General features: G+C 31.4%; 2 protein-coding genes across 2 annotated transcripts; one reads left to right on the top strand and one right to left on the bottom strand.

The window, feature by feature from the left end:
• Positions 1–2,773: 2,773 nt before the first annotated feature.
• On the top strand, positions 2,774–5,326 carry LOC108341564 (RING-H2 finger protein ATL22). Its single transcript, XM_017579233.2, has 2 exons — positions 2,774–3,498; positions 4,683–5,326. The coding sequence occupies exons 1-2, from the start codon at positions 2,829–2,831 to the stop codon at positions 5,123–5,125; spliced, it is 1,113 nt and encodes a 370-aa protein (XP_017434722.1). The 5' UTR covers positions 2,774–2,828; the 3' UTR covers positions 5,126–5,326.
• A 1,254-nt stretch (positions 5,327–6,580) lies between these two features.
• Positions 6,581–9,583, bottom strand: LOC108340899 (uncharacterized). The gene is made up of 3 exons (XM_017578464.2): positions 8,815–9,583; positions 8,117–8,699; positions 6,581–6,975 (listed from the first exon to the last, which is right to left on the bottom strand). Exons 1-3 carry the CDS (start codon positions 9,450–9,452, stop codon positions 6,829–6,831), a joined length of 1,368 nt encoding a protein of 455 aa, XP_017433953.1. The 5' UTR covers positions 9,453–9,583; the 3' UTR covers positions 6,581–6,828.
• Between the last annotated feature and the right edge of the window lie 14,964 nt (positions 9,584–24,547).

Below are 24,547 nucleotides of genomic sequence, written 5' to 3'. Positions count from 1 at the left end.
AATGAGTTAGAATGTTGAGCAACTATTGTTACATAGTTGGTCTGATAAAAAAAAAGGTTGCATGGTAATATGGGAATTTGGTACAGAGTTTTTCTTTCTTCAATTATGAAATTTGAAAATTAACTAAATTTCAAGTTCATAAGTTTATAAGTGAATGTGTTGGAATTTAATAAAATATTGGGTTGTTAATTGATGTAACTTGTTTCAAGTTATAATTTCAATGATGGTTTATGAAACTTTGTATTAAAATATAGGTAGAAAAAATTTATTCTTAAGTTGATGTCTTTTGTGGTAGTGAATGATATTTACCAGTTTTCTATGGTTATACGTAGTTTTTAAATGAATTTGAATTGAGGTAGTTTTTTATATTATAAAGTTATATATATATATATATATATATATATATATATATATATATATATATATATATATATATATATATATATATATATATATTCTTTTTTGAAAATGATATCACTAGTGCAGGAATAAAATATGATACTATTTTTTTTATATTAAATTATTTCTTAATGAATTGTAGTATATTTATACATAGTAAAAAATATTGAGTTATAAATTACTGTTAAAAACCGTAAAATATAATACACAGTATGTTACTATTTCTGAAAAACCAGTAGCCTATAAGCTTACGAAATATTAAAAAAAATCATAGTAAGCTATAATTGGATGAAAAAAATGTAGTTGAAAACAAAAATATTTTCATTTATTAATTCCTACACTGTATTAAACAACCTAAAAAATTATATCAAGATTTAACAACATTAAATAACATTGTTTAACGGAAAACTAAGTGTCAGATAAAATAAAATTTTTAGTTTTTACTACTAGTAATGATTTTGTAAAATTTACTAAAAATATGTAAAAAATGATTTTTCAGTCAAATTTTTGTATAATAATTTCTATTATTGTATATTTGTTTGTAGAATGTGTATATTGTATGTTTTTTTCACAGATTTTGTTTTGGTAAGATTTGGTGGAGAAAATAAAAACTTCAAAAATTTTTGTTGTGAAACTTGGATAAAAAAAATAAGCTGAACTAGAAAATTTCGAAATCATGTTTTTAACATTGGAAGGAGGTTTGGGTTCCCAACGATTTTAAAATTTTAATTTTAAAGTATTTTTCTCCCATTTTTTTTATATTTTATAAATTTATTTTACTTACCTGTATTATTCAATTTTATTTTATTTTTGTGTTTTCTAACATGAAATATGAATTTTCATGCTTTTTTTATAGCTATAGGAGCAAGTTCCGAGACATGCGATAAAAAAAATGAGAGAAAAAGAGATACTGAGTGTGCTTTGGAACTGGGAGCAAGACGCACTAGTTGACGAGAAGATGCAAGAGATGCAAGAGAAGACTTCCTCGAAGAGTGACAAAACATCCCAACGATAGACTAAATGAGTGAGAGAAAGACAAGGAAAAAAACATGTGCATACCTTGACGAAGAAGATGAGAGACAAAAACAAAAAGAGAAAATCCTCAATAGAGATAAAAATAGTATAAAACCAACCATAGTATATATTATGTAGTCAGAATACTTTTCTATATTTCAAATTATGTTTTAAATCCAAATTAACAAATAGTAACCAAACCATTAATTAATAAACCAGATGCAAAAGAATACCTTAGCAATTAAATGTTTACTATAGGACGAAATAATTTCCATTGGACACTACATTTATTTTTAGTTTTTGAAAGAAATTAATGTATAAAATATGTGTTTTGTCTTATGTTTTCATAGTTTTCATAGTAGTTAAATTATTCGGCACTTTTCAATAAACTTATTACCAACCAACCATCAAGGATGCACCAGCAAGAAAGAGACAACTAAATTCCCTCGAATTATGTGATCAATATCATCAAAACTGGATTATCTAAACCCAGTAGTAAACTAATACAAGTTCGAAGAATATTTCAAGATTAACTTAGGTAGAGTTGTAAAATTGGGTAACCCGGTTCGATTCATCACGGGTTGGTCATTTAGTGAGTCAACCCAATCGATTTATTTATTAGTGAGTTGAAAAAATTTGAACTCAGTTCGACCCACCACGAGTTAGTGAGTTAAACGGGTTGACTCACTAGCTCATTTAATTATAATTTTTTTTAAAATAAAAAAATTATAATTTTTTTAATTCAAATCTAAATAAATATCATTCTAAAATAATATTAAAGACAATGCAAAATAAATAAAAAAATATCATACAAACGTAATTCAAAAACATATACAAAAGACGAATAAATAAATTTTTAATATTGATAATTTTTGTATCACTTGTCCATTTATAATATTAGAATCTTAAATAAATAAATTTATAATATTTTTTTTCTTGAAACATTTTCTTCTTTATCACCTTCTACAATATAATAAAAAAAACTAACTGAGAATATTAAAACACAAAATAATAAATAATTAAATTAAATTAGATGAATTGATAAATCAAATCGACTCACTACATATTTAAATGATAAAACAAATTCTACGTAAACCGAATTAAAACTAACTTATATTAAAAAATTATATTTTTTTTAATCCAATCCAACTAAAAAACGTCCAGGTTAAAACCTTGTGCCTTTGTTATTGCCTGATTAGTATGCTGAGGGCTGACATGACACAACACTAATAATTATTATATTATTATATTGCACTCATTCTGTATATGGCCAATTGCCTTCAGTAGGTCATAATTCCACATCTTTGTTACACTACTATATACCATATATAATATCATTTGACTTTCAGGCCCATGGTTTTTAACTTGAATTGTTTGGTTCCTTCCCACACCAGATTTCTTCACCTGCAAAGCAAATGAACTTCTTGAAGGTCCTGTTCCACTGCTTCATACCTTTTGCTGTCGCATATGCATCATCTGATTGCCAATATTATTCTTGGTGCAGCGCCAACAACATCCTTATTCGTTTTCCCTTCCAAATAGAAGGTCAGCAACATCCTTATTGTGGCTATCCTGGTTTCAAACTATCTTGTTCCAATGATAGCAAAACAGTTATAACACTTCCTTACATGGGAAAGTTCTTTGTCCGCAACATTAACTACCTCAGACAACAGATGCAAGTGTACGACCCAGATGATTGCCTTCCAAAACGTCTTCTAAGCCTCAACCTTTCAGCTTCTCCCTTCATTGTAACTTCACAACGTAACTACACCCTCTTAAGCTGCCCAACTCGTCACACAGGGTCGCAGTTCATTCCCATTAACTGTCTTAGCAATTCAACGTCTTTTGTTTCAGCTATTCCTTCACTGAACTTCACTTCATTGCCCGAGTCTTGCCATGTTGTAAAGAAACTATCATTTCCAGTTGCATACCAGGAAAATTTCAGTGATGATCTCCTTCGTGGAGATCTTCTATTAACATGGTATTCACCTGACTGTAGATATTGCGAATCACAACAAGCTCTGTGCGGATTTGATGTGAGCATAAACAGTGGTCAAGTTGGTTGTTTCTTTGATGACCAAACGGGTAAATACTCCCTCAATTTCATTTTATTTATTTTTTAAGTTTTTTTTTATGATTTTTAAATTGAATGTTATTTCCTTTTATCCAATATAGTGAAGACAATTTTATTTATATATATTATTCTATACAGAGATAAAAAAGCAAAATGGAGAGATTTGTTATTTGGTTTTCAATGTGTTTTTTTTTTCCACAATGTGTTAGAAACTTGGTAATCCAAACTGTTTAAAGTACTAAGAGAAACAAAAGGAGCTATATTGACTTGTTGTGTTCTCAATGGAGATGCCATAAGTTTGCTTCGTGTTATCAGTACCATAAATTGCAAGAAAAATTAGTAAAGTCAATGTACATTATCATATGATTTATTTTTTGGGTATGTCCTTTGACTTTAATAGTTTGTTTGCTAGTTGAGACTTAATTAATAAAAAATGCATTAAAATCATCTGAAGTCCTGGCTGGCTTGCAAATTGAAAGTCATCAATCATATTCTAATGCAAATGACTAAGGGGTTATCGCATTAGTTACTTCAAAAATTACTCGGTGACTATACTATTTATTTAAAGGATTTACTTATCAAATAAATTTCTTACATATATAAAATATGATTAATATTTTTACCAAAATATTAAGATTATATATATATATATATATGAAATTGTTTATTTATTTGTTTACGACTTCAAATGGAAAAATAAAAAGTTGTCCTTTGAAAATTAAAAAAGCTAAAATATAAATAAAACATTATTAAGACGTGAGGTTTATAAGGTTTTCATAATTGATGCCAAAAAAAGGGGAAAATATTATGAACACCTTTTGAGCTTTCTAGACCTACTTGACGCTTACTAAAAAGTATTATTTTATATTTTAAAGCAAAAATATTATATTTCATAAGTGTGGGATAGGGGTAGAACGAAAATTTAGATGTTTCTCTGTCCTCACCGATGTGATACAGAAGACCGACATAAAGTAAAATAAAAGCCATGAATACCTTACTAACAAAACACGACATTGAAGAGTTAATTTGGTTTCATTCAAACAAGATAACAAAATCTTTAGCAGACAGTGGTGCTATAGATTTTCAAAGAACTGATTTTGAATTGATGTTAATCTTCTAGAGACTAAAGTGTGGGTGTATCTAATACAGAAGCTGCTCTCTATCCACTAATTGTTGAATAGTTTTGAATTTTCAGCACGTCAAGATCATGGTCTTCGAGTTTTTGGAATCATCACATTATCCATCGTTGGACCAGCTATCGTGTGTGCCATTGCAATGACATGCTACGGCACCCTCAAGTACAGAAGAGGCAACACAGCGAGAATTGCTGCAGCACAGAGGTCTGCAGCAACTGAAATACCGGAATCTGGCACCGTTAGGATGGGTCTGGATGAGTCTACAATCGAGTCGTATCAGAAACTGGAGTTAGGGGAGAGCCGAAGAGTGCCAGGACCCAATGAGGGATGTTGCACCATATGTCTGTCAGAGTATAAAACCAAAGACACAATAAGATGCATTCCTGAATGCGCACATTGCTTCCATGCTCACTGCATCGATGAATGGCTTCGCATCAACACTACATGCCCTCTTTGCCGCAACTCTCCCTCTACAGTTCTAGCTATGTCCAGTGATCATTGATTCCTAGGAAACTGTTGTTCCTTGTTTACTTCGAATACATATATCGTATAGGTGATAAATGTTCCGCGTAAGAAATTTAAACAAGAAATAAATAACTGAAGAAATCTGTAATCACTCTCAGAATATTGGTGTCATTCATGGTGATGCAGTGAGAAATGTTTTTGTCTGAGAATAATCAGCTGGATTGCATTGTGAATTCAAGCATATTTGGGCAAAATATTCTCCAAAGACATTGACAAAAAGTTGGGAATGATGGTTGTAATTTAAATCTATTCCATTTTTGTCTGCAATTATTTGCCGCCTTGAGGGAGGCGACCAATAACCTTCATGAAGCACTGCCGGTGGAGGTGGGGAAATGTGCACCAGTGGAAGTGGAAGAAAAGAAAGTATGGATTTGCAGTGGTGTAGGAGGGAGGAGTGGATGGAAGAAGATCAGGAGAAATTTCACCTTTTACTTTGCTTATGGAGGTGCAGGAAGAAATACCTCCACAAATATGAGTGTTTTTGAGTTCACAATGATGAATTTATGAGAATCGACCAAATAAGAGTGTTTAAAAAAAATAGAGTAATAATATATTACATATTTTTACATTCATTTAATACAGATAAAATGATACACTTTTATATTTTTCAAAAAAAAGAAAATAAAAAATAAAAAAATGTAGTTTCAAATAAATGTAAAATTTTTATATGTATTAAAGTATATTTTAAAAGAAAAATAAGGCAAAAGCATGATAGTTAGGTAGTATACCCTTTCTTTAATAAAATAATTACGATGGAATTACCAACCGATTAGTTAATGGTGTCACCATTGAATCATTGATAAGTGTATCTTTTTTTTTGGGTGACCAATGTGGAGAAGAGTCACTATGTACCTCTATTGGTTATATGAACATTAATGAATAGTTTTTAATTATTGTGGCGTTGAAAGAAGTTACTAATTTATTAATATTATTATTTTGATGTACTATTATTTTTAACATATGATTAGTTTAATTCTTTTAGTTCTAAATATATTTAAAGGTAAAATAAAAATATTAAATGCGGACACCAAGTTAAAATTCTCTTCATATACTTATATACGGACATGGATTATAAATTCACCGGCTGATTTTCGTTGTTTTTCTGTCCAGAGTATCTTCGTCGAACCTGAAGAATACCGAATGATTATTTGGTATCATCTGCGGTTTTTGAACAATTGTCCAATATGCTGAGTGTGCTAACTTGACAAACCAATGGCATTTGGTTTTCTAATTTTGCTAATAACACATCTTCATTACACAATATCATTTGCCTTTTAGTGACCCTTGATCGATAGTAGTTACATGGACATCAATATTCGGAAGACTTGAATGGTGCGCGGTTCTAAACTTATTATATAACATGGACCGTAATATTATTGCATAAATAGGAAAAGTAATATTCAAACATTGATGATAACGTTTTCTGATAATGTAAAACAAAAAAGAAAAATTGGAATTGTTCATAATGCATAATTCTTGGATTTTACAGTGTTCAGCTTCCTTTAGCTGTTGGTAAAAGGTATTATTAGTACATAAAATACCGACAAACACTAAAACGAACAGAAAAAGGCATATATCAGTCAGGCCCCAAAGTCAGAGGATACAATTGACACCTAAGTAAAAGGTGCAAATAGTTACGAAATACTGTACAGAAAAGGTACTGTCATCTCAAAACACTCTTTACTTCTTGGCGAAGAGCTTCTTTGGAAGTTTATCCAGAGGAGTGGATTTTAGAAGAAACAGCCTGGCCGCCCGCTCCTGCAAAGTACCTCCACATTTTAACCCACGTGACTGCAGTTCAGACTTCAACCTTTCCAAGCCAATAACCTGTCAAGAATATATGTTTAGAGCCTCGCACATTTCAGAGGTAAACAATGGAGCATCTTGAATGTTGATGATGGATCCAGAACCAATATCAAACCAAACATACATTTTTCTGATTTTTCCACAAATATAAAATTGAGCACTCGAGGAGAATGAAAAACATTGCTAAATAATTTGTTATGATACCCAAACAGAAAAATCCAAAATGCAGCATGATATGATACTTTTATGGACATATGGACATACACACTACATGTAGCCTTATAATTAGTTAGTAACTTTAGATTAGTGGGACCAAAAATTGGAATTATCCCTCAACAAACAGCAGTCACGACAGACTATAGCTATTATAATTCGCATTCTTAAACCACCTCCAACTATTGTTAGAGTAATTGAAAAACACTAAACAATGGTAACAACTACTTGAGATTGAAACTGTAAATAGGATAACTCTAGACACAATATGATCATGATAAATAGGGTAATTCTAAACATATATAGTGATGATAAATATTCTAACCAACTGAACTGATTACAGTACATTTAACAGTGGTTTGATTTTCACCCAAATTGAACCATTTAGTTTTGCTTACTTTTCAAAACTGAAGATATATCGAACAACTTAACAATAAAAAAGGGGTCTGAGTGGATTTATTTATACCACCTCCTCCCATAGTACATAATGCTTTGATTACAACAATGTACAAGTCAGAGGGTCCTCTAATCTTATAACTAAGAAGTCAACCTAGTATCAAAGGAACTTTTACTGGCTCCTCAACAAGCCATAACACCTAAAACAGACTTGCATTTCAAAGCTCTCTTTAAAATGCTTCTTTCTTATTTTGTACTATATTCATTCGACTAAAGTTCCAGCTAAGCCTCAACGCAATGACATATTTCTAGTCAAGTTTAAGCCATTTTTAAGGTAAAATAAGAATGCATGTTTAATAAGAACATAAAAATAAATTGTTTTACCAATTTATCATTAATGTCTTATCTATTTCTTTCTAAACTAGAATAATTGATTTCTTCTTAGCCACTGCCTTCAAATCCAATTCGACATATTAACGAAGCAGAATATAATTAAAAAATAGTAAAATAGTGAAGGGTACCACACAAGTACAGGATTCTACTGAAAACACACCTCTAGTTGGGAAGAGGAATTAAAGGCATCAAAATTAAGGGGCTCATCCATTGCGGGAACACTAGTGCTTGGCGAGCTCTCTTCATTGACTGCTGCTTCAAGCTCAAGTGATCCATCAATTTCCATATCATTATTATAGTTGTCAGCGGCCACAATTTCAAAGCCTGTAATATTTGAGACCTGATTCACAGCACCATCAAACTTTTCAGACACATCTCCTTGGCAATCCTGATGTCCATCTTCTTCCACAATAAGTGCAGCAACCACTGACTCATTTGGCATTGCAGTAGCCTCATTGCTTATCACAGGCTTGTCCATGGGCTGAATAATTTCATCACTCAGCAACCCAACAGATCCCACGTTTCCTTGTACAACAGTTTCCTTCTCTTCCTCAGAGCCACTTTCACACGAGGCAGAACCAGAGGCGCCTCCTCCGCCAGCCACCGAACCCAGACTGCCCTCAGCCTTAGTTGAATCAGACTCATTGTGATCATTTAATAAATCAGATTTCTCCATTTCCCCCTCTACATCAGAATCATCACTATAATCACTATCACTTTCATTCAATTTCCTCTTCCCCATCCTGCAAAACACAAATGCAAATATCAATAACACACAAAGGCCAAACAATAATCCGAGGAAACTATATGATAATAAATTAGCAAACAACAACACAACACGTGAGAGAGCCAACTTACCATATCTTCAACTTCTTGGCATCGTGGTGGGGTTGTGAAGGGATCTTGCGTTTGGCAGTGAGAGCCTCCTTAACGGACAAGGCAACCTCCGCAACGCAACGCTCAGATTCCGCCCGATATTTCTCCACGTATTTGTGAGCTTCGCCATCCCCTTGAGCCTTTCCCTTACCCTTACCCTTCTTCATTTGCTTCTTGAGAAACTCCTCAGCCACCTTCTCGAGCCTTCTCTCCTCTTCTCCGGCCTTCCACTCCTCTAACCTCTTCTCGGCGTTGACGTGCCTCAGCCTCCGACCACTCATGTCCCGGCAGGCGTCGAAATTGTTGGTCTTTTTCTGCCCGGCCTTCGTCGCGGCACCACGAAGAAGCGACCCGAAGCCTCCCTTTCCGCCTTTGAGACGCAGCAGCAGCCGCACGGACGGAAACACGTTGCCATCTTCCGGGGAGCATTGGATTATGTCGTTGAGGTGTCGGAAGCCGGTGACAAGGCGCTGGTGCTGCACGGGAATTCCAGTGAGTTCGAAAAGGCGATCCTTGATGAAACTCACGTAGAGGATCGGAGAGGGAAATAAGAGGGTTAGGGTTTTTCCATCCAAGTGTTTCACGAACAGGTTGTACATCTTGCTGTCCTGCTGCTCCATTCCTGAATTCCAAACCTAGAAATTGGAGGATTTAGAAAATTAGGGTTTGGTGAAATTGGGAAGAACAGGTCCAGAGACAAAAATAAGAAAGGTGAGATTCAATAACCCCTCAACTAAATATGGTAGGGTGTTTTTGATGTTGAATTCTTTTTTATATATCATATATAAATAAATTATTTTATAGTGATTTATCTTCTATTTCTTACTAATATAACTGTAATTGGATCTGTAATTATACGAAAAAATTATGAATTTCGAAAAGATACAAAAAGAGATTTACTTGTAAAGGAGTTTGCATTTTAAAAATTTAAAGAAATTGTAAAAGACCGAAAGAATTGAGGAATAAGTATACTCTATTAATAAATACTTTAAACCTATGAATAAATCAATATAGATATTCTAGATATATTAAGAATATAAATAGCAGTGAAAACACATGTATGTTTCCACTTTTTTTTTCAATAGAAAGTTATTAAACATAAAATATTTTTTATTGATTAATATTTATAAAATCAAATCATTTGTATATTTTTTTAAATATAAATAATTAATTGAATTTAAAAAATAAAATTAGAAATAATATTTTAGTATGCGTAATTATTTAAATTTAAAAAAATAATTGCTATATGGTAAAATTTCAAAAAAGCAAAAGAAGAAACATGTTATGTATAATAGTATAGATAACAAATTATTATATAATATAAACTATAATTTATGAATATCTTATATACAAATAATTGATTATTATATTATAAGATATTATTTTAAAATCTATAAGGATTTTTTTCCACGTTTGCTTTCTAATATTAATCTTTAAATAAATTTTTTTCTAAATAAAAATATTTATTTTAACAATTTTATTCTCTTTAAATTTAATTTTTTTTGTTTCACATTTTTCAAACTTAACCATTCTTTTAATTATAAAACTAAAGTAAATAAAAATTTTACAGTAAAATTATAAAAATTATTTATATTTAATTTTATAATTTTAATAAATTGTTTATTATTTTAATATGCATTAAATTCCTAATTTTTGTTCTAAGCATAGTGTCCAACTCAATAATGTCATCTAATAAATTAAAATCCAATTTCACTCATCAAATTAAACTCCAATTTCATATAATAAAATTATTCAAATCACCATGTGTATTGTGTACCATATCAGCATATTTGTTTATGTCCACTTAACAAAAATGACTTATTTGTTAAACATTTTCAAGATTAAGGATCTCATTAAGACAACTTAAAATGAGAAAACTAAATTGAAATTTTTTTATAAATATAAAAATCATTAGATATTTTAGCCTTTAATTTAATAATATATAATTATATAAATAATATTCTAATTAGGGTTAAATATGTTTTTAGTCCCTAAACTATTGGTCATTTCTGATTTTCGTCCCTCTTCCAAAGTAAGGTACACTTTAGTCCTCATTCTTTAGAAAAACGTTCGTTTTAGTCCTCAAAATTTTGTTTTTAGTCCTCGTTTTAGTCCTCAAAACGTTCGTTTTTTCGACTAAAACGAACGTTTTTTAAAGATTGAGGACTAAAGTGTACCTTACTTTGGAAGAGGGACGAAAACCAAAAATGACCAATAGTTTAGGGACTAAAAATATATTTAACCCATTCTAATTATGTTTGATGAGCATATCATGTATCATCTTTGTTGATTAAGAGAGTTTTCATATATTTACTTATGGTTCAATATGTTAATAAAGAAGTATTGCTTTTTTTTTTTTTACTTTTGTTAGATTTGTTTAACATCTGATTTGATTAGTTTATCTTTTATATATATATTAAATATGCTTTTGAACAATTATTGTAGCCCAACAATAGAATACGAATTATTGTTTTTGCTCTCAAGTGAAAATATTTGTATAGATAGATGAAATAAGGTTTAACTAGTTTAGATATTCTCTCATTTTTTTTTCTTAATTAGGAATCTAATTTTGAAAAAGTGAAACAATATAACACCTTGTGACTAAATTGGCTTAACAACTTTAAAAAATAATTTATTATTTTCTATTTTCTTCCATCTTAGTTCTAACTTTTCTAGATTATAACATTTTTTCGAACAAGTCATTCCTCCAATTTTTGTCGTCTATCTTGGGCTTTTTTTCCTTATTTGGTAATAGCCCATGACATAGGGAGTTACTCTTTCCACCACCACACACTGCTTCTTGCACCTCTCCATTCCTCTTTTACCCTTCAGTAATATTTAAACAGATGTGAATATGCGTTGGATTCTTAGACGGATGTCAACATTCGTGAACGGATATCGACATCCATTGAAGGACAAACGAATGTCGATATTTGTAATCCTGACATCCGTTTAATAACCAAGAGTCCACGGATATTGACATCCGTTTAATAATCGAGAGTCCACGGATGTTGACATCTATCCAACCACATGCTAAGTTTTCACACACATATAGTGATTGCTAAGTCAATGTTTTGATTCTATCATAATTATGATACATTAGTCTTTATTATGTTAGAGTTTTAATACGTGGACTTTAATCCGTATCTGCAATATGTGTAGGTGTTCACATGCTTGGTTTCGGGACTCGATTTGTGTTGCTATTGAACATATTTTTCTGTTACTATATATTGCAAAAAACCAATCCTATATATTGCAATAAAGGTAGTCAAAGGATGGGATTAACTTTATTCTATCTACAATTATTTAGTTATTTTATTTTCTTAGGCTCATAAAATAGAACTCATGGTTTTCTTAAACATGTGAAAACAAACATGAGTAAGAGGAAGGAGAAGAATCACATGATGATGAGTGTTCGATAGTATTCCTAGATTTAACAATTTTTTGCTTTCTCATATTGGAACCCTCTATTTTAGTACCAATAGTATATTCTAAGCCATGTTTTGGTACCAGTAGCATATTCTAAACCATGCTTGACAGACACATCACGAACTCCCCAGTTGTGCCTCCCTTTTGCAGTATGTGGTGCAGGTGTAAGAAGTGTGGAAGTGTAGGGGTGTAGGGAGATTTAGGGTTTTAAAAAAGATAAATAAAATTAAATGGTAAAAATTAAATTAATATAGGATATTTTTGGAATAAAAAAATTAACGGGGAGATGTAGGGAACACTTGGGGTGGTGGAGGGAGCAACTCTCCATGACATAACATCATTTCCTGTATAAGGTTATAGAAGACTGATAGTGATGGGTACTTTCATGGGTGAATAGGTGATAACCATCGGTTTTTGAATGAGTTTGAGTTTTAAGATTTGGAGTGTTTCTACCTGCACCTCCCCACATTTCTTCTTGTACCTTTACATTCCAAAAATAACATTTTTTAACAGATTTCGAAATTTTTTTAAGCTTTCGAAAAATTCTTCAACGAATTTCGAAATTCGTTGAAGAAAAAAAATCCTTTAACGAATTTTAAAAATCCGTTGAAGAAAAAATCATTCAATGAATTTCAAAATTCATTGAAGGATTTTTTGAAAGTTTCAATGAATTTCAAAATTTGTTGAGGACTTGAAAAAAATTTCAATAAATTTCAAAATTCATTGAAGAATTTTTTTTTAATAAACTTTGAAATCTGTTGAAGAAAAGAAGTGAAGTGTAAGTTTTTTGAAATATAAAAATAATTTTAGGATTTAAAAAAGTGTGGAGTTACATACAGAAATGTGAAGAGATAAAAGAGATCGCAATTGGAATAGTGATAACTAGAGACTAAAACTGTAATGGAACTAGTACTAGGTAGGTGGATCGAGAAACTTGGTAGGATGTAGGCCTATTTTTGTGGATTCTAAACAATCTGTCTGGGAGATAATGTTGTACAGATCAAGGTTATTCGTGTTTATAAGGTTGTTCCTTTTTCTTCCTTCGTATTAGACTTTATTTCAACTCTTAGTTTCTTCTATATAGTTTTAGTTGCTATTCATGCCTTTCTAGAAAACAACTCCTAAAGGTCATCATTCTCAATTATGGGTTCGTCTCTTCCTTGAGTGATTCTCCCTGCACCTCACTTGTTTCACCCTGCACCCCCTGTCCCTCATTTATTAAGTCAAAAGAAAATTAATGATGACTTAATGATTTCCTAACCACCAACAATTCTCCTAACGACCAACAATCCTGAATGGTTTTTGATTTTATAAACCTTGCCATGCACCCCCTTCCTCTTTCCTAGTTTTTGACTTTCATCACAGTAGCCTTTTGTTCACTTCATTTTTCCCAATTTTTTACTTTCATCACAGTAGCCTTTTGTTCACTTCATTTTTACTGTTTGATTGTTTTATGAGTTGAGAGTTATACATTGTTGGTTGGTTGTGATCAATGGTGATGGTGATGTTGTGCACATTGGAGGAGAGGAGAAGGAAGAAGCTGCAGAGGGCATATCCAGTTTAGTTTAAATAGTTGTATTCGCTAAAGAGGTTTCGGGGCTTACAAGAGTAAAGGCGATTTTTTGACTACACTTCGAGTATACCTATCCGCCAAAAAGCAAATACAAAAATCTATCTTTTAGCGTCATTTAACATTTTGTAGACTAACATCTAATTAAAAAAAATTCTAAACATACCCCGAAAACATATTAAATATTATTTAACAATAAAACATAAAAAAATTAAATTTCCATAATATAAAAATATAAAATATTAACAAAAATATATATAATATATTAACAAAAAAAATTAATATACTAACGTAACATAATAAAGCAAAAAAAATAATAATAAAGCAATAAATAAAACCTAAAGCGCACCTGCAGCTAACCGGGAACGCATATCGAACTACGGCTAAGAGCGAACGCAGATCCAACTACGGCTGATGTAGATCCAGCTGCGGCTAACACGAAACACATGTTCAATTGCGGCGACCCCTATCCGCAGTTCCAAGTGCGACTCCCATCACCCAATTGCACCCTTATCCTCACTTCCACCATGCACAAACCCAGCAGAATAGACTAAGCATACCAAGATTTTGTTAACAGAAACAGATCAACCATTTTAACAGATTAAGAGCAACCATTTTTTTTAACAGAAACAGACCAAACATTTTAAATGAGCAAGAGCAAACATTTTTTTAACAGCATTTCTTAAATGAGAACAACCAACCTGGATGCCAATGTTAAATGTGTGAGAACAATTACCCCTGCTGCTATAGCTCACCACACCAAACCAGCTACCAAACTAGGGAGGGGGAATGACCACTCATCGAGACAATATATGAGGGAGGAAGGAAGAACTGGAGGAGCGTCTAAAGACAACAAAAACAAAGGAGTATAGGTTTTTTTACATATGAATTGCGACAAAGAGAGGAATGGAGAAAAAAGAGTGTAGAGTTTTTTGATATGGGAGGAGGAGGTAGGAAGAGCGGGTGATGCTTTGTTATTTTTATTCTTCAAATGGGTCAGCTTCTTTTAAAAACAAAATATTCTCTGACAAAGGTATGACAGGGATTGAGTTGGAAATAGAAAGAAATAAGGAGGTGCAGGATGAAGTGAATGAGTGCAGAGAGAACCTCCCTCTTCCTTTTGTTTCATTTTTAGGTTTCTCTTTACACGTATCTCTTCATTCTTCGCATTTTTCAACTATTTTCTTCACGAGTGCTTCATCCTATACCTCTAACATCTCATCCTACACCTCCAAAAATTCCATTTTTAACCTTCTGACTTCCTGCACCTTCAACTTTTTTAAAAATTTTATTTCTTCTCTTTCTTATTAAAGATATTTTAATAACTATTTTTTTATTTTTTTCTCTTTCTTATTAAAGACACTCTACACCACCTTAAAATTAATTCTAATTTAATTTAAAATTTAAATATTATTTAATATTGTCAACACCCAATTTCGTCCGGGTAAGTAAATCAATAAAAATAAAAAAAATATAATAAGAGAATAATAATTAATGGTGGGTAAAAAGGGATAAAATAATACCAAACACAATATTTTTGAAATGTTAGTTTAATATGGTAATAATTTGAATTAATACTATAATTAAAATAGTATATTAATATAATTTGTTGCATAAGTTGTTTTTAAAGAGGAAAATATGATTTGGTGACGATAATGATAATCAATGTTTTGAATATTATTTAATTTGTTTTCTCGCAATCATGACCATTTCTTTCCCTATTTTGTTTTATTGTCATCTAATTCACAATTAAAGCAATTCTTTCCCTATTTTGTTTTATTGTCAATTAATTCACAATTAAAGCAATTATTTCCCTATTTTGTTTTATTGTCAATTAATTCACAATTAAGGCAAGATTTCCATAATATTAAAATGTGTGTATAAATACGCACTCGGTCATAGAGAAGGAGAGGGAAAAAACAGAGAGACACTATGAAATAATGGAGATAGAAAATGTATGAGAGAGTATAGAGAAAAGTGAATTATCACTCTAGAGGAACTCTGCCAACAGAAACTATTAAGGAAGAATCAGGGAGTATTGAAAGCTGAAAAGGTACGTCATCTTCACACCCTTTTTTTTTATCTTGTTGTTGCAATTTGAAGGTTTTTTTTCTAAGGGTTTTATTTTTTTTATATACACAAATGACGTTCTTTTAAAAATCATGATTTTTGAAGTATAAGTACGCGTGAACCTATGGTCGGTTTCTTTCCTCTTTCCCACCGTTCTTAAAAATAAAAAATACAAAATCTTTAAATAAAAAAAATATCAATCTTGTTAAACTAAATCTTTTTTCGTGTTCACTTTTCAAGAATCTAAATCAATCTATAATAATTTTACACAAACTCACAAACCTTTTTCTAGATAAAGAACTACGTGATCCCTGATTGTCCATTATAAATGGATGTACGTAGGACCAAGGTCAATTCTTGTCGGGTTCATAAAACAAAAATTTTTTTTTTTGTTTCTTAATAGCTGTTTTTATTTATTTTATTTATTGTTTTAGGGAGATTTAAACATTTTAAAAAACCACGTCAGCTTTATACATTTGATTAAAGGTACTGCCTTTGGGCAGGCGCGATAGGGTGCTAATACCTTCCTTACGCGTAACCGATTCCTGAACCTGAAAATCTCTTTTCGTAGACCATGTCTTATTTTTTGGTTTTCCATAGTTTTTTCCATAATAAACTACGGTGGCGACTCCACAAAACCTTTTTCTCAAACCCGTTTGTTTTCGACTCGCCGTCCCGTCGCGATCCCGGTTGCGACAGATGGCGACTCCACTGGGGACGCTAGAGAATCAGGCTGTCTTAATTAAATGTGCAAAATTGATGTGGTTTTTCTTTATTTTATTTTATTTATTTTCCTTTTATTTATTATATATGTTTGTCTTTATTTATTTTGGTAATTTATTTATATTCGTTTTTATTATTATTATTACTTTGCATATCATGAGTGGGACCCTATACCCGGGTTTGAGTGTAACATAGAATTAGAGGGGTTGTGTAGCGGTGTCACGTCTGGACTATTTCCAGTTTGGCTATCGTGAGAACCCCAGCCAGTGTCTGTTCTCTTTACATGTAATTTCACACCTAGTTGCGTTTCAACTGTTGTGGAAAAGCTGTGAAAAGGACCATAGCTCTGGTGGCCTTAATTTTTAGGTTTAGGAAGCTTTCCTTGTGAGATTGCATATGCAATGCTTAGACCTTAAGACATTGGACCTATATTAAAAGCATAAAAAAAAAAACATGATGTCTTTTAATTATTTTTTTGGCATAAACATCTTCATCCATCATATGCGTTAGCAGCATTTTCATATTTTTTTCCTTCATTTTCTTTATACATAACAATAAATGTGTCTTATTTTTCTTTAAATAAAAAAAAAACAAGAACAAAAGTGTCATGCTTTAATGCATAAATAAATAAGGCAAAATAAGCATTTTTTTCATCAATTGAATTAATTAACTCTTTTTTTTGAAGTACGTATGACATGAAATCGCGAAAATAGTTTTCTTCTTCTTCATTTTCCATCACTCATTTTATCCAGAAAAAAAAATCAGTTTATAAGGGGCACTATCTCAAAGTGATCGCAAGCAATCTTTTTAGCAAAAAAAATAAAAAAATTGAAAACGAATAAAAACAAATCAGGGGCAACTTATCTAAGTTAAGATTTTCGAAAATAAGGTGATCATAATTTAATGGGAAGATATGTTTCTTCATCAAAAATAAAATTATCATTCTTTGTAACATATTTTGAGTCTTAAAAATAAAACTAAATTTGTTCTTGAACAAGTTAGGTTGATATCATGTTATTTAAGAAAGGTTTTTTTTTTTGAAAAAAAAAATCAAAATTTCAAAACATAAGGACAAATGAAAATGGCAAACTTAATTTTCATTTCACTGTAACAAGAGCTTTTTTAAAAAAGCCCATTGGGCCCAGTTGATAGTTTTCTTCAAATTCAATTTCTTGAAAAAAAAACAAACGAATGTGATAAGAGGAAAATATAAAGAAAATATTTCTCAAAAAGTTTTATCATTTTCATTTCGCAAAAAAAAAAACATAGAGGGAAATCATTACATTTTGAGTAATTTATTATCCTACGTTTTTGCGACCAAATATTTTAAATAGCATTTTCTGTTGAGGCATGTGTGTATTGCTTGAAAACACTCATTTTCCAGCCTTCTCCAAAAGAAAAGAGATTGACTCTAACAAACAATAATGCTACCATATACTAGAGCATATTTGTCTTGCCAAAGTTATTCTCGCTTGTATTATTTGAGAACTTCCTAACTAGTCATGCAAAAGAAAATCAAACCATTTGGGGCAATCCTTTTTCAGTAAATCCTTTCCATACCTGTTCTCTATCATGAACAAAACTCATGCCTAAAAACTGGGGCAGCTTTGACATTCATGGATACATATCTCCATACTTATTTTACCAAACACCAACATCCTTTTGGTGTGTTGTATCTCATATTCACATATTACACGCCAACATGGCTATTCAGTGTCCTTTAAATCCTTACCACTTTCAACTTTTCTGTGAATTCAAGCATGCACATATCAATGTCAAAAGAAAATGTCGAGCACTGTTTTGAATATCCGACTTCAAATTTTTTGACATTCATTGTTTTCAAATTGACTCCGAAAAAAAATAATATTACAAAAAAATCAATCCAAGGCAGGACATCATTTTTTATTATTTTCAAAAGAAAAAAAAAGAACTACTTGCACAGTATTGCATCATAAAAAAGTCATAACCATTTATTTGCATAAATAACTATCATGTATATCTTCGTCGATGAGAAACTTTATTTGGAACTTTCAAATCTCTTTCATTCAAAAATACAAAAAGATCAACATACATCTAGGTTTCCTCTTTCTAGTTAGCCAGGTCTTCTACTAGGCATTGGTCGAAACAAGGTTTTTCATTATAGGTCCATGCATTCATACATTCAGCATCATGCATGCATCATCATAGGCGTTCAAAGAAAAGAGAAGAAAAAAGATAACACAACATGCATCGTCAACTCCAACGAGAATTCATGAATTCGTTTGAAACCATTTCAAAAAGTACATCAGTGAAAAAGTTCAGAATTTTCAAAAACAAAAAAAGGGGTGAATGAGGATCTCACGCGAATCCCCACCCATATATCAATACATCAAGCACGCATTACCATGGCATAGAATGCAGAGAAGTACTAAAAGCCAAAAGGTATAAAAAGTAAAAAAAAACTACGGGACTTCCACGACATCCTTATAGGACTCGAGCAATTTCTGAAGTTATGGAAGTTTGAGGAAGAGGAATGTGAAGATGTAAAGGCTAATATTAACCAACTAAAGGATCAAATCGGTCAAATCTTGAAAGTTCTGAAAGATATAAAGGTTACAAGAGAGACTTCATTTGTAAAGGTTGAGGATAAGGCTCATCCTCCGGCACATAACGTTGTCACGTTTCCAATGTATGGTTTGCCACCAGGTTACACACCACCCATTGAAGATCACTCAATGGCGGAGTATATTTCTTTGGCATTTCCCATAACCAATAGCGTACTAGCGCTCAAGGGCCTATCCACACGATACAGACGAAAGTGAATGAAATATCCAAGTTTCCTCACATAGTTGTTGCACATGATGTTTCAACTAAGGCCACCATGCATACAGACATAGAGGAAACAAAAAGTAAACTTAAAGTGTTGGAAGTCAGGCTAAAGGCCATAGAGGGGTTTTGAAAGTTACGGATTTGGTGGCATGGTGAAGTTGAGTTTAGCCCCAAGAGTGACAATTCCACACAAGTTCAAGGTGCCAGAATTCGAGAAGTACAAGGCTTGGCCGAAGCAGCGTTGAGTTGGTATACATCTGGAATCCTCTCATATCCGTTCTTGGGCAGATTTGGCAGACGCCTTTGTAAGGCAGTACAAATACAATAGTCACATCGCGCCAGATAGGTTACATTTACACCACATGGCAAAGAAAGAGGAGGAGTCTTTTAAGGAGTATGCGCAACGATAGAGAGAATTGGCAGCACAGGTGGAGTTACCTCTATACAACAAGAAGATGGTTGCAATGTTTGTGAGCACACTACAACCACCCTTTCATGAGCATATGATCGAAAGTGTGACTCCCAATTTCGTTGATTTCATCATCATAGACCGAAAGAATCGAGATTGGCCTGAAGAATGGGAAAATTACATCTTCGGCCACTATTCCAAAAAATTCGTTTTAAACCGGAAAAAGAGAAGGAAAGGGGAGTGCATGCAACATCAGCAATACCCATATGGGGAGGTCATGCCCCCACTCATAACTATCACCAAAGCCCAGTTTTCATCCTGGCACCGAAGCCCAGTTTTCATTCTGGCACACAAAAAAAAGAAAGCCCAGTTTTCATCCTGGCACCAAAGCCAGTTTTCATCCTGGCACCAAAGCCCAGTTTTCATCCTGGCACCCAAGCCCAGTTTTCATCCTGGCACCCAAGCCCAATTTTCATTCTGGCACCAAAGCCCAGTTTTCATCCTGGCACTCAAGCCCAATTTTCATCCTGGCACCGAAGCCCAGTTTTCATCCTGGCACCAAAGCCCAGTTTTCATCCTGTCACAAAAAAAAAAAAATCCCAGTATTCATCCTGACACCAAAGCCCAGTTTTCATCCTGGCACCAAAGCTCAGTTTTCATCCTGGCACCAAAGCCCAGTTTTCATCCTGGCACACACAAAAAAAAAAGGCCCAGTATTCATCCTGGCACTAAAGCCCAGTTTTCATCCTGGCACCATAGCCCAGTTTTCATCCTGGCACCATAGCCCAGTTTTCATCCTGGCACCAAATCTCTTTTTTTCCTTTTTTTTCTTCAAAAAAAAAAAAAACAATTTGATACCCCTCTACAGCGAGATTCATAGGGCAAGTACACCTCTTAAGCGAAATCAAAGGTGATACCCCCTCCACAGCGAGATTCATAGGGCAAGTACACCTCTTAAGCGAAATCAAAGGTGATACCCCCTCCACAGCGAGATTCATAGGGAGTGTACACCTCTTAAGCGAAATCAAAGGTGATACTCCCTCCACAGCGAGATTCATAGGGCAAGTACACCTCTTAAGCGAAATCAAAGGTGGTACCCCCTACACAGCGAGATTCATAGGGCAAGTACACCTTTTAAGCGAAATCAAAGGTGGTACCCCCTCCACGAGGTTTCTGCCCTCACCATTTAATTTTACGAGGTTCCTGCCCTCACCAATTAATTTTACGAGGTTCTTGCCCTCACCATTTAATTTTGCGAGGTTCGTGCGCCTCAGCATCAAGTTATACGAGGTTTCTGCCCTCACCATTTAATTTTACGAGGTTTCTGCCCTCACCATTTAATTTTACGAGGTTCCTACCCTCACCATTTAATCTTACGAGGTTCCTGCGCCTCACCATCAAGTTTTACGAGGTTCCTGCGCCTCACCATCAAGTTATACGAGGTTCCTGCGCCTCACCAACAAGTTTTACGAACAAAGTTCCTAGGGTATGACACACCCTCCACAAGGGTCACGACTTTTCAGCGAGGTCCATAAGGTTGCCACATACTCTACCAGGTACGCTTCGAGGTAATCTCTTTCCTTTTCTTTAGACCCGAACGAAATTAGCGTCTTTATCTTTATTTAGCTTTTATTGTGATAACACAAAAACTTTAAGGTTCATGTTATTCAGCAAAATCCAAATAAAGAGGGGCAGCTGTCAACACCCAATTTCGTCCGGGTAAGTAAATCAATAAAAATAAAAAAAATATAATAAGAGAATAATAATTAATAGTGGGTAAAAAGGGATAAAATAATACCAAACACAATATTTTTGAAATGTTAGTTTAATATGGTAATAATTTGAATTAATACTATAATTAAAATAGTATATTAATATAATTTGTTGCATCAGTTGTTTTTAAAGAGGAAAATATGATTTGCTGACGATAATGATAATCAATGTTTTGAATATTATTTAATTTGTTTTCTCGCAATCATGACCATTTCTTTCCCTATTTTGTTTTATTGTCAATTAATTCACAATTAAAGCAATTATTTCCCTATTTTGTTTTATTGTCAATTAATTCACAATTAAGGCAAGATTTCCATAATATTATAATGTGTGTATAAATACGCACTCGGTCATAGAGAAGGAGAGGGAAAAAACAGAGAGACACTATGAAATAATGGAGATAGAAAATGTATGAGAGAGTATAGAGAAAAGTGAATTATCACTCTAGAGGAACTCTGCCAACAGAAACTATTAAGGAAGAATCAGGGAGTATTGAAAGCTGAAAAGGTACGTCATCTTCACACCTTTTTTTTTTATCTTGTTGTTGCAATTTGAAGGTTTTTTTTCTAAGGGTTTTATTTTTTTTATATACACAAATGACGTTCTTTTAAAAATCATGATTTTTGAAGTATAAGTACGCGTGAACCTATGGTCGGTTTCTTTCCTCTTTCCCACCGTTCTTAAAAATAAAAAATACAAAATCTTTAAATAAAAAAAATATCAATCTTGTTAAACTAAATCTTTTTTCGTGTTCACTTTTCAAGAATCTAAATCAATCTATAATAATTTTACACAAACTCACAAACCTTTTTCTAGATAAAGAACTACGTGATCCCTGATTGTCCATTATAAATGGATGTACGTAGGACCAAGGTCAATTCTTGTCGGGTTCATAAAACAAAATTTTTTTTTTTTGTTTCTTAATAGCTGTTTTTATTTATTTTATTTATTGTTTTAGGGAGATTTAAACATTTTAAAAAACCACGTCAGCTTTATACATTTGATTAAAGGTACTGCCTTTGGGCAGGCGCGATAGGGTGCTAATACCTTCCTTACGCGTAACCGATTCCTGAACCTGAAAATCTCTTTTCGTAGACCATGTCTTATTTTTTGGTTTTCCATAGTTTTTTCCATAATAAACTACGGTGGCGACTCCACAAAACCTTTTTCTCAAACCCGTTTGTTTTCGGCTCGCCGTCCCGTCGCGATCCCGGTTGCGACAAATATAATTTTATATTTTTATAATTATTAAAATATGATTTATATTATAATAATAATTATATTAAAAAAATAAAAATAAAAATAAAATAATAATAATAATATAAAATTTGACTTAATATATTAAAATATATTAAAATATTAAAATAAATTAAACAATTATTAAATTGAAAATAAAAACAAAAATTTTTAAAAACTTGTAATCGAAAATCAATTTTGTTTTTTATTTAAAATTTAATCAATATTTATTCTAACTAAAAATTATAGCATTATTTATTATATTTTTATATTTTAATAATTATTAAAATATAATTTATATTTTAATAATAGTTTTATTAAAAAATAAAAGTAATAATAACTAAAATAAGAATAAAAGTAATAAAAATAAAAAATAATATCAAAAATCACATTTAATATATTTAAATATATTAAATTATATTAAAATATTAAACTAAATTAAATAATTATTAAAATTTAAATAAAAATCAAAATTTGAGAAAAATTTATTTATCAGATATCCCTGATTATAAATTTATCGGACGTCAATATCCGACTATTTCTAAAATTTTGTTTTTTATTTAAATTTTAATAATTATTTAATTTAATTTAATATTTTGATATAATTTAATATATTTAAATATATTAAATGTGATTTTCAATATAATTTTTATATTTATTATATTTACTCTTATTTTAGTTATTATTACTTTTATTTTTTAATAAAAATATTATAAAAATATAAATCATATTTTAATAATTATTAAAATATAAAAATATAATAAATAATGCTATAATTTTAATTAAATTAAATATTGATTAAATTTTAAATAAAAAATAAAACTGATTTTCGATAACAAGTTTTTAAAAAAAATTGTTTTTATTTTCATTTTTAATAATTATTTAATTTATTTTAATATTTTAATATAATTTAATATATTTGAATATATTAAGTCAAATTTTATATTATTATTATTATTATTATTTTATTATTATTATTATTTTTATTATTTTATTTTTATTTTTTTAATATAGTTATTATTATAATATAAATCATATTTTAATAATTATTAAAATATAAAATTATATTAAATAATATTTAAATTTTAAATTAAATTAAAATTAATTTTAAGGTGGTGTAGAGTATCTTTAATAAGAAAGAGAAGAAAATAAAAAAATAGTTATTAAAATATCTTTAATAAGAAAGAGAAGAAATGAAATTTTTAAAAAAATTAGAGATACAGAATGTCAAAAGATTAAAAATGGAATTTTTAGAAATGTAGGATGAGATGTTGGAATTGTAGGATGAAGCACTCTTTCTTCACTGCTCAGTAAACGATTTGCCGAGGAGGGTTTTCATTGGGACTGTGGTACATCTTCAACTATCTCAGATACATCATTCATCCATGATTAATTTGGAGGTATTCCACGAATGAAATTGACATTGTCATAGTGAAATCAATACAAAGTCATAGGCCCAAATTTAAATAACGTATTGCTCTAAACTTTCTTTGAATTCAACTATCCCAAGTACGTCATCATCTATGATTAATGTGGAGATATTTTACGAATTAGAAACTGACAGTGACCATTGTCCTATTGAAATCAACACGTATTAGAAACCTAATAAAATACAAAGTCATAGGACTTATTACTTGATGTTGGTTTGATTTTGCCTGAGTGAGAATAATCACAATGTTAACTGAATTCTGTTTTTC

Source organism: Vigna angularis, chromosome 6, assembly GCF_016808095.1.
Source record: "Vigna angularis cultivar LongXiaoDou No.4 chromosome 6, ASM1680809v1, whole genome shotgun sequence".
In the NCBI taxonomy this organism is placed as follows: domain Eukaryota; kingdom Viridiplantae; phylum Streptophyta; class Magnoliopsida; order Fabales; family Fabaceae; genus Vigna; species Vigna angularis.
The sequence above is the reverse complement of the archived record's forward strand: the minus strand, read 5'-3'. Positions and strand labels throughout refer to the sequence as shown.

Excerpts from the sequence above, each read along its gene's own strand:
- LOC108341564 (XM_017579233.2), top strand. The coding sequence starts at position 2,829 with ATGAACTTCTTGAAGGTCCTGTTCCACTGCTTCATACCTTTTGCTGTC. Across the intron at positions 3,499-4,682 it reads TTTCTTTGATGACCAAACGG|CACGTCAAGATCATGGTCTT; the intron begins GTAAATACTCCC and ends TTGAATTTTCAG.
- LOC108340899 (XM_017578464.2), bottom strand. The coding sequence starts at position 9,452 with ATGGAGCAGCAGGACAGCAAGATGTACAACCTGTTCGTGAAACACTTG. Across the intron at positions 8,700-8,814 it reads GCCAAGAAGTTGAAGATATG|GATGGGGAAGAGGAAATTGA; the intron begins GTAAGTTGGCTC and ends TGTGTTTTGCAG. Across the intron at positions 6,976-8,116 it reads ATTCCTCTTCCCAACTAGAG|GTTATTGGCTTGGAAAGGTT; the intron begins GTGTGTTTTCAG and ends TATTCTTGACAG.